This window comes from Tiliqua scincoides, chromosome 11 (genome assembly GCF_035046505.1).
Source record: "Tiliqua scincoides isolate rTilSci1 chromosome 11, rTilSci1.hap2, whole genome shotgun sequence".
Taxonomy (NCBI): Eukaryota; Metazoa; Chordata; class Lepidosauria; order Squamata; family Scincidae; genus Tiliqua; species Tiliqua scincoides.
The window spans coordinates 12,031,431-12,042,474 of NC_089831.1; the positions used below are offsets into that span (position 1 = coordinate 12,031,431).

Below are 11,044 nucleotides of genomic sequence, written 5' to 3' on the forward strand. Positions count from 1 at the left end.
GCTCAGAGGTTAAAACAATGGGACTCTTACACAGACAAATCCTACCTCTAGCTCTACCTACCCTTCAATATGTGGCCTGCTGATCATATTTCACCCATCAAAACTCTTTAGACCAGTGGTTCTCACACATTTAGCACCAAGACCCACTTTTTAGAGTGAGCGTCTGTCAGGACCCACCAGAAGTGATGCCATGACCAGAAATGACCTCATCAAGCAGGAAAATTTCCTCCTCCAGCAATGACTTCATCAAGCAGGAAAACACTTACCCAGGAGTAAGTGCCATTGACTACCATTGTTAAAAGAAAATACATTGCAGCTTTTTACATACATTGTTAGAAGTACAGGTCTGTAACATTTGCCCCAATGCAGTCACGTACCGTGGTAGCGCCAAGTCTAATAGATTAAAAATAAAACACTAAAATGAATGGAGACCCACCTGAAATTGGCTCACGACCCACCTAGTGGGTCCCGACCCACAGTTTGAGAAACACTGCTTTAGACAATTATTGAAGCACCTGACTTTCTCCCTCCCACTATTATTGCATCCCCTTTCTCTGCTGCTCTCAATGACCACCAAGGCTCCTGTCACCCGGGAGGGAAAAGAGGGGGGCTGGAGTGCCATGTCTGCAGAGGGGTGGTGCTATCCATGCCCCCTGATACCTCTCCCTCCTGAGCATTCTGAGGGCCAGACAGGCCACACCTGGCCTCTCAGAAGGCCATGTGAGGCCTCCAGAAGGCCTCAAAATGTCATTTCCAGTTTTCTCCAGAAAACCAGAAGTGATGTTTTAAGGCCTTCTGGAGGCCTCTGGAGGCCTCAGGATGTGACTGGTGGGGAGGTGGCATTTTCCTGGAGGGGCGGCATCTTGAGATCCTGGACGTGGGCGGCATAGGGCCAGGATCACCACTGGCTCCTGTTCATGAATTCATGCGTCTTTATAACACAGCACATCATGTGCGTGCGTGCAGCATCATAACACACAATACAATACCTTGTGGCATCTTTACAGGTGAACTTATTTTTTGTTACATGGCTTTTTTTAGCTCAAAGACCACTTCACCGGTGACTGCACGTATCTGCCAACTGCGGTGGGGCGTACGTTTCGTGCACTTGATAAAGTGGACTCTGGCCCGCGAAAGCTTCTGCCGGAATAAATGTGTCGATTTGCTGAACAACAGCGCTTTATAATGTATGAAGCACCAGGCCGTGAAAGGTTGCCAACTCCCCCCGCCCAAACATGTCCCATTGATGTAGCACAGGGGTGTCCAAAGTTTTTGGCAGGAGGGCCACATCATCTCTCTGACATTGTGTCAGGGGCCGGGGGGGGGGGGAAATAAGTAATTTACATTTAAAATTTGAATAAATTTACATAAGTTTACATAAATGGATATATTAAAGATGAACTTATATGAATAAATGAAGGTCTTGCAATAGCTCAAGGCCTATAAAAGTCCTTGCACAAAGCAAGACCAGCCTTTCCTTTGCTGCTGCTACTGCATCACAGATGTGAAACAGCAAGCAGTGGAGGGAGCCCTCATCCCCACAGCTCACGTGAGAGGCCAAACAGTCGCCCTCACACTGAGAGCAGTTGCACTGGGCCAGTGTGGGCTCCAACAAAACTCCTGAGGGCCAGAGGCTCATTGGAGACTGGGGGCTCCCTGAGGGCCGCAAGTGGCCCCAGGGCCGGGGTTTGGGCACCCCTGATGTAGCACAACAAGCTGTGGGAAATGGGCTTGATGCACTGGCACTTGTGCGGGTTCTATCCTGTAGCCCCTCTCGGTCTCACCTGTCGACAGCGACCGCCACCAAGGTGAAGACGGAGGATGAGACGGACATGCCCTGCGCAAGGCCGCTCATCTTGCAGATGCTGTTGCTGAAGGGCCAGCCTAGGAGAGAACAAGCAGGAGGAGCCATAAGCAGAACTTGTCCTGTTAACCCTTCGTTGTGTGCATCGAAGGGTCAAGAGTCACATCATAAAGAACGCATTTTAAAATCATTTTAAAAAGGAAACTGCGCAGGGGAGTAACAGATCAAAATCACAGGGAATAGGGAGTTCTCAAACTTTTCCTCCGCTACAATTCAAATCCCAATCATGCACCCCCACATGCAGGAATGGTTCCATGGGTAGGGTATGGTGGGGTGCATACTGGGGCATGCCAGGGTTCATACCCATGCCTACCCAATCAGCGCTGAAGCAGCTGCTGCTGTTTCTCCACCACTGCCTAGCAGGCCATGATCCATGGTGATGCTCAGTGATGCTCAGTGATGCAGCTGCCTCCCACCACTGCTGGATAAACCCAGGAGCCAAGGGGCGGCTTACAAGGGACGGCTCAAGAAGGACTTAGTGGAAATGGAAAAGAGGCAAAAGAGAGCGACTAAGATGATTACTGGGCTGGGGCACCTTCCTTATGAGGAAAGGCTATGGTGTTTGGGCCTCTTCAACCTAGAAAAGAGGCGCCTGAGGGGGTCATGATTGAGACATACACAATTATGCATGGGAAGGATAAAGTGGATAGAGAGATGCTCTTTACACTCGCAAATAACACCAGAACCACGGGACATCCACTCAAATTGAGTGTTGGGAGGGTTAGGACAGACAAAAGAAAATATTTCTTTATTCAGCATATGGATGGTCTGTGGAACTCCTTGCCACAGGATGTGGTGACGGCAACTGGCCTAGATGCCTTTAAAAGGGGATTGGACAAGTTTCCGGAGGAAAAATTCATTACAGGTTACAAGCCATGATGTGCATGTGCAACCTCCTGATTTTAGAAATGGGCTGTGTCAGAATGCCAGATGCAAGGGAAGGCACCAGGATGCAGGTCTCTTGTTATCTGGTGTGCTCCCTGGGGCATTTGGTGGGGCCGCTGTGAGATACAGGAAGCTGGACGAGATGGGCCTATGGCCTGATCCAGTGTGACTCTTCTTACGTTCTTAAGGATGCCCATGTCTTCCTTCCCACTGCCATCCATAACTACAGCAGCTGGGGTGAAAGGGAATGATCACCTGCCCATTGCGTAGCATCTCCTCCCTTTTTCTCACCAGTAATTAAATTGTCCACCAACGTGGTGGGCACACAGAAGATCCCCACCAGCAAATCGCTGATGGCCAGGTTGAGAATGAAGAGGTTGGTGACCGTCCTCATTTGGCTGTTCCTCAGCACAATGAAGCAAACCAGGCTGTTCCCAACCATGCACAAGGCGAAGATGAACACGTAGGCCACAATGTAGACAGCCGCAACCGGCGGTGAGTGCTGGTAATAGGGGGAGTAAGTTCTGTTCCCTTTAGCATCTCCCAGGTAGTTGGTTGTTTGGTTAATGCTGCTTTCAGAGGCCTCCATAACGCCACAGAAATTTAGCTCACCTGGTGAGGATCAAAGGGAAAATATGGATTAATTTCATTGTCATCAGAGGCTTTCTACAGATGAGTCAGGAACCAGAAGTGGGTGAAGGAAGAGGAGCTCTGCCCTGTGACTTGAGCTAAATGGCTAGATCACTACTTGCTATGTTTCTGGCTCTCGTGTGGAGGGTACTTTCAGTTCAGAATAAGCAGTGCATGAAGAACATGGTGTTGCCAGATGTTCATTAACCCTGTTCAGTGACAATGATCCATCCATTACCCCTTTACAGAACAGAAGGCCACCACCTCCAGCCCCAGTAGCACCAGCCCGCCTTATTTTTTATGTTGGAGAAAACACTGGGGATTTAATGGTTTTGGATGCATTGGGGTAGGGGAGAAATTAATATATGGTATCAATAAAAGAGACTGTGGATAATATTGATCACACAAGATGAGGCTGGAAAATAACAGAAGGAATTGGAAAATGACTTCCAAAACATCCAGCTCCTTTCCTGGCCCATCTGTTCCAACCCTCTTGACTTGAGCATGACCCATCCAGACACAAAGAAGGCCGATACGAGTATTTGATCGTGTACTTGGCTAGCCCACTGGATTTTGGACTGGGCAGTGAAAAGGTGAACATTTCATCTGATAGTTATTTTAAATCAGTGTTCTTCAACCTTGGGGTCAGGACCCCAATGGAGTCGCGAAGTCTTCGTTGTGGGGTTGTGACAGCTTATGGGGTTGAAAAGGGTTGTGGACCACTGGCCTAGAGCACCACCAAGTAAAGGGGGAGGAATCTGGGGTACCCTTTCAGGCACCAGGAGATGATGTCCTGGTCAGGTTCTTAGCAATAGAGCTTTCACTAGAGCCAGGAATTTCACTAGTAATACAGCTTTCACTAGTAATATGGCTTTCACTAGTGCCAGGCTTCAGGGTTGCTTTTTCTGCTCTCTCTTGTTAATATTCTTGTTAAATATTGGGTTAGTGCTGGGACAGTGCTACGGTGGTAGGGAGTGGGTGGCAGTGGGGATGGGGTAAGCGGAAAGGGTCCTGGGAGTGGGTGTGTGGGATCAACAGTGGGGTCCCCAATCTCATAGTTTTGGTTGGTTGGTTGGTTGATTTCCTGGCACGAAAAAGGCTGAAGACCACTGTGCGTTGAGAACACCCCACTTCTCTAACTAGGCCAACCAGAACTGAAACTTAGTGGTGATCCTTGGTTTTTCAAGATCTCTTGAGCACCGATGGCCATCTCTCAATTCCTATTTTATTTTTTGAAGAAAGGAACAGGCATCATGACTCATGACCACTGCCTCTCTCTCTCCCCCCCCCCATTAGAAAGGTGTAACTAAGACCTAAAGATCTGTAGGGCGAGTTCTAGGTTGGGCAAGGGGATTTGGAGAATGGCTGGTCCGAAAAGAAGCCCGTTGCCCAAGCAGGTTGGGATCCTGCGCGTTTTTTGCCTGCGGGAGGAGCAACGATCGCACAACGCTACCCTGCAGGGTCGTTGTTGGTTGCTGCGGCTGCTCCCGCTGGCTCTGTCGAGGAAGCAGGTCTGGGGAAGAGCGCAAGGTCCCAGTGCCTGGTCCGCGCATGGACCCCTCGCCTTCCTTGCTCCAGTCCTTCTCGCATCCTTCTGCTCAGTCTTCCAAAAGTTGGTGTGTTGGGGTGCGGGAGGGGTGGCTGCCCCCCCTAAAACTAGGGGGGGCTTAAAGACGTGCTTTGCGTTGGAATAGGGAGGATGTGCCATGGGGTTGAAGGACCTAAGAGCCCAGGCATGTCTACTCAGAACTAAGTTCCATTAAGTGTGGATAGGATTGTAGAAGGTAGCAGTCTTCAACCACTGTGCCATGGCAGATTGGTGTGCTGCAAATGGTCCACAGGTGTGCCACAGGAGTTTGTGGAAGGGACAGTAGGGCCATTGGGGGATGTGAGCCCTGCAGTGTGCCTTGTCAATGGTCCAAAAGCTGACCATTTTAGAACCTTGTCAGTGTGCAGTGAGATGAAAAAGGCTGAAAATCAGTGACTTCAGAAAACAGAGCAAGTCGTGTCCTAAAAAGAATAGATCTGGAGCTCAAATCCTCCTAAAAACCATGTCCCCTGGCTTGAGGATTTAGCTCCCCCCCCCCCCCAAATAAAAACAACACAGACCTAAAAGGGTTGGTTGTGGTGAGTGGAATGACACTTTGCACCAGCTCAGAGGCATGATTGCTAAGACTGCCTACTTGGATCAAGCCAAAGGTCCAGGGTGACCAGCTGCAAAGGGGGACCAAGAAGCTCTACCTTTAACCATTATGTAGAATTTTGACAGGTGCTTTTAAAACCCTTCCGTGTTGAGTTGCACCTGCCCAAATTCCCTCTCCTATACAATGGTGAAAGGAAGATGCACCATGTCCCCCTTGTATCTGGTCACCCAGTATGTGTGTGGGGGTGGGGGTCTCCACACTGTTGAGGAGTGCAAGAGGTGTCGTGATTGGAGGCCTTAGGACTTTAGCCTCCTCAATGGATTAGTCCTCAATGGCAAGCTAAGCCTCTGTGCAGGATGTCCAGAGATACAAAGGGTGACAGAGTAGTTGTACCTTTAGCTATTGTATAGAAGAGGGTAGATGGGACTCGTCAGCCTGGGAAGGCAGCTCATCTGAGAGAAGGAAAACTCTGATCCCAAACCTCCACTGCCTTGTGGCTACATCCAGTTATGGAAAAGGCTTCAGGAGTCAACCTCGAGGCAAAATCCGGAGCCGGAGTCCCTGAGGCAGTTCATGGCTGGACACAGTCACGTTCTGGCAACTCCTGTGATGCCGCTGGAACCAACCATATTGGCTTCTGCCTTTCCATTGGACCATTTCAGCGACGTGGAGAGGGGGGATTTGCTGCATGGGTAACAGCCTATCCTCCATACCTACTTTACCCAGGCTTCGCGCACTGGAGAGGACACTCTGTTCCAGAGCCACCATTCAGAGCGTGACACCATGGTCTTCCGAGACTGAAGGATGCCAACATGCAGAAGAGGGAATTTGGGCACATGCAACTTTTTAAATCCTTCCACCTTGAGTTGCACCTGCCCAAACTCCCTCTTCTATATAGTGGTTAAAGGTATAGGTGCTCTGTCTTTCTTGATCACCATCCTCAGCTATTAGAAAACAATCTTAAACCATTTTTGCCCCACATTGCATATACACAAACCACTGGATTCCATTATTCACCCCATCTAGTGGCTGAATGCGGTACAGTGTCTATACCATTGCATTCTGGGGTGTCAATGGAGCAGCAAGAAACCTGGAGGTGGGTCTTTAAACTACGAGGTGGGTAGTGGGTAGTGGGTCTTTAAACTACAAGGTGGGTAGTGGAGGTAGGTAGTGGAGGTGGAGGTGGGTCTTTAATACTTTAACTCGTGTTTTTCCACTGATTTCTTATCCACTGATTTTTCTTTAAATCCATTGGGGTCCCAGACCACTGAAAATGTAAGCATGTTTGCAAATACATATATTGAACAGATAAAAACCGACTGGCAGTAAAATCAGGATAAAACAAGGGAGGTCAGGACTGCTGAGAGCTGACATTGAGCTGGGGGCAAGATGCCCAATTGCTCCCCCATCCTAAATTTTCCCAAGATTGAGGGTTCAATCCTATACAACTTTTCAGCACTGATACAGCCACAATGCAGCCCCGACATAAGGGAACAAAAATTCCCTTACGTACAGGAGGCCTCCATGACTTCTCCCACCCACTGCTGGATTCAGCGCATGGATGCAGCCCTAGATAGGCTGAGATTGAGATGCCCAAATTTATTTTGTAATAAATTAGCTTTGATTGTATAGTTTATTTTGTCGTGGCCCAGGCCCCAGGCATTCTTCCCCCCCCCCCCCCACACACACACACCCGAGGGATGTTTTCTTCACACCGTAATTCACAGCCTCAAGAGCCCGTGGCTGTTTGTTTAGAAGGCTTTTGCAAATTTGTAGGAGACCAATTAAATGGAGAGTACGCTTTTTGCTGGTTACTAGTGGCCACAATGGCAATATCCTCCCTCTAGGTTCAGAAGCAGTCTGCCACCACAAGCCAATCGCCGGTGGGAAGTGGTGGCACCAATTTTTGAGGGACTCTGTGGCATAGCCCCCATCAGTAATGTTGCGGGCCCCTGACTGGCTTCCTAGACAAATGGCAGGGAATAAGTTGTGGCAGGATTCATAAATGAGGAGAGAACGTTCAACTGCTGCCACCACTACTCCCCACTACCTCCTGTGATGCCAGCAAGAGGTCCAAGACCTAACAGGGGAGGTTGTGGAGAAGATGGCAGAAAGTGGTTCTCTTTTTATCCTTCACCTTGTTTCGTAATTCTTGGAGTTTCCAGCTCTCAGAAGTGATGTGGGAAAGAACATTCCGGAATTTATTTTTCTTTAATCTTCTAGATAGCTCTGTATCCATAAGCTGCCTGAACAATCCACTCATAATTGCCAGATCCTCTTTCTCTGTTCCTTTTACTGACTGCTTCCCCAAAATCAATGAACAGTTCGGTGGCCTGAATATGTATTTCTGTTATGGGTTTTTCTATCCACTTGACCTAATCAGATTATATTAAAACACTTTGCTTGCCTGACCCCTAATTTGAGATTGCACCAGTTGTGGGTCTGGAATCGGCAGTGCCTGTCATCTCCCTGTGATGCATTTTTTTTTTTTTAAATGCCTTGTCTTGTATTTGTGGTTTGGGGAAAGGTGCTGCTGGTAGTCTCTCCTGCCCCTCTGCTGAAGGTCTATATCAGCAGATGGGGTGAGTGCAATTTACTGTTGGGATTGCCACTAAAAGTTTCATACTTTCATATCCAGGTGGAGCCTGTTCATCTGCAAATTTTACAGCCGCAGACCTGGCTCAATTCCGGGGAGGCATTGAGGAGGAATAATGGGGAGTTAATGTGGAAGGGACTACGCAACTAAACAGCCCAATCCTAAATAGCCTTTACTGTATCCAGCATGGAAAGAGAGGCTGTTGAAGGTCTCCCCGAGGGTAAACCCCAGCAGCTGCTATGGGGATACTTGCACCTGCAAAATCACTGGCGTAGACCAGAGCATCCTCATGTTGGCAGATAGGATTGGGGAGGGGAGACAGGATTCATCAGGAGCCTGTGTTGCCATCCTCAACTTCTCCTGGGCCTGATCTACCCCCCTCCAAGTCCTGCCCTGCCTCATTATACCCTCCTCGTCTCTGTTCCACCCTTCACCTGCCCCCCTGCCACAGTCTCTGTTCCACCCTTCTCCTGCCCCCCTGCCATCCTGCGGAGAGCCTACCTGCTCCGGCGGGTGCGGGCCTCCAACTGGCTCCAGTAGGCTTTTCTACCAATGCCACGATCCTCTGTGCTGCTGCAATGTGCCTTACGACAAGTTTTCAACTGTGTGCACCTGTCCCACTAGCAGTCGCCGGCTTAGGATTGGGCCATAAGTCAATAGACAATGCATTTATTTGTCCTGATGAATCAGCTGGTATTTGGATAAGTCAGTGTGAAGCTGTGCAGAAAAGTTTGCTTAGCAATGGATTTTATCAGCAGGAATTAAATTGTGCGCATATTGGTGTCTTTTTTTACAGACTATGGCATCATTACCAGATGACATCACACCAGACAGCTTATCACCCAGACCTGGCACAAACTGTCAGTGTCTGACCATCCCTGTGGATCCATCACCAGATTCTAAATGTCCAATCTATTTGGACAGGTTTGAAAATGTGGCCACCTTAGACAGCTGTGGGCCTAGATTCTGCTTTGATTGTGTCCGCGAGTGGTCCAAAAGCATAGCAAAATGCCCTCTCTGCAAAAGGCCCTTCCACTCAGTCTGGCACCATATGAGATCTGAGGATGACTTCCAGGTACATAACATCAGACCTTCAGCCGCTGAACCTTTTGCTGATGCTGAAAGGAGACAATCCAGTTACCGGACACCACTGACAAGGAAAAGTCGCAGAAGAACGTCCTCATCTGGAACAACAAGGTCCCCGCTGCATAATGGAATATCCTTTGAAAGGCTGTTGGTCAAACACCCAGGTGCGGAGATGCCGAAATGCACCCAATGGTTCTGCACCTTGCGCCAAGGCGACAAGCGGGCTTGGAGCCCAAATCTAGGTGACAGATTCAAGGGCAGGAGATCATTAACTTCCAAAGAGCTCTGTATCGCTCTGGCACATGGGTTAGAAGCATTGGAGAGAGAGAGCCCGATAGGGACGTATCGGCTGCTTTTTTCCGCAGGAATCCTGCCTGCCTTCACAGACTAGTTCCATGGCTGAAGCGTGAGCTTATCGTTCTGTTCGGTGCTCGCTAATCACTGCTCAGTACCGTGCAACACATCATCATGCAAAACATGACCAGATATGACCTAGAGAGCCAGGCATTTGCTGAAGATTAAAAACCCTTCTTATGCCATCACACGGAGCACTTCCTACATGAGCCGATCAACTTTGCCGGATGTCCATTTAACCTCAAGGCATACAACCGGTATGCGAACTATGGCTGCCCTGCTCCATCACACCAGGAAGTGTGCATCCTGGTGACACCAGGACAGTCGGTCACACCAGGAAGCTCTGCATCCTCCATCAGTACCGTCTCTTCAAATGAGGCTGAATCAGAACACAATGCCTCATCGCCTGGACTTGGTCAGGCCTCTTGGGATGATGAAACACCAGGCCCATCTTACACTAGCTCCGAACAGGTTCACGAGGTCCCACTTGCTGCTTCAGACACTTCAAAAAGCTCCAGTGAAGGGCCCCCTAGAAGCAAAATATTGGTTGGGTTGCAAAGGCGGTTACCTGGGAGTGGGGAGATAAATGACAGCAGTAGTGACAACCATCTTATTATTGGCTATGTAGAACAAGTCCTGAGTACACTTCTGTACTGCAGCGAGTCATGGACTCTCCGCTCACAACAGGAGAGGAAACTGAATGCTTTCCACATGCGCTGCCTCCGACGCATTCTCGGCATCACCTGGCAGGACAAAGTTCCTAACAACACAGTCCTGGAACGTGCTGGAATCCCTAGCATGTATGCACTGCTGAAACAGAGACGCCTGCGTTGGCTCGGTCATGTCGTGAGAATGGATGATGGCCGGATCCCAAAGGATCTCCTCTATGGAGAACTCGTGCAAGGAAAGCACCCTACAGGTAGACCAGAGCTGCGATACAAGGACATCTGCAAGAGGGATCTGAAGGCCTTAAGAATGAACCTCAACAAGTGGGAAACCCTGGCCTCTGAGCGGCCTGCTTGGAGGCAGGCTGTGCAGCATGGCCTTTCCCAGTTTGAAGAGACACTTGGCCAACAGTCTGAGGCAAAGAGGCAAAGAAGGAAGGCCCATAGCCAGGGAGACAGACCAGGGACAGACTGCACTTGCTCCCGGTGTGGAAGGGATTGTCACTCCCGGATTGGCCTTTTCAGCCACACTAGACGCTGTGCCAGAACCACCTTTCAGAGCGCGATACCATAGTCTCTCGAGACTGAAGGTTGCCAATATATAATAGAACAAGCATGAGAGAGAACCCCTGAACTCATGAACCTACCTTCAGACTTTGGGGAATCAACTGATGGAGGCAAACCTGGAGGTGTGAAGCAAGAACACCACACCCAGTGTCACTTTGGTGATACAGATGTTAATGGACCTGTGTCATCGTGCCCTGTAAAGTCCAGGGATGATGTAACTAGTTGTAAGACCAATGCACCCTTCTCGAATAAG

The 11,044-nt window shown here is 49.3% G+C and overlaps 1 protein-coding gene and 1 pseudogene across 1 annotated transcript in view; one reads left to right on the forward strand and one right to left on the reverse strand.

The window, feature by feature from the left end:
• The window catches only part of LOC136662388 (neuropeptide FF receptor 1-like), a 7,515-nt gene extending 4,177 nt beyond the window's left edge, over positions 1 to 3,338 (reverse strand). The window contains exons 1-2 of the mRNA XM_066639618.1: positions 3,041 to 3,338; positions 1,785 to 1,884 (exon numbers count right to left, since the gene is read on the reverse strand). Coding sequence (XP_066495715.1) covers positions 1,785 to 1,884; positions 3,041 to 3,338 — 398 coding nt within the window. The remainder of the gene's footprint in view (positions 1 to 1,784; positions 1,885 to 3,040) is intronic.
• A 5,580-nt stretch (positions 3,339 to 8,918) lies between these two features.
• On the forward strand, positions 8,919 to 10,919 carry LOC136662456 (E3 ubiquitin-protein ligase Topors-like; annotated as a pseudogene).
• Positions 10,920 to 11,044: the final 125 nt, after the last annotated feature.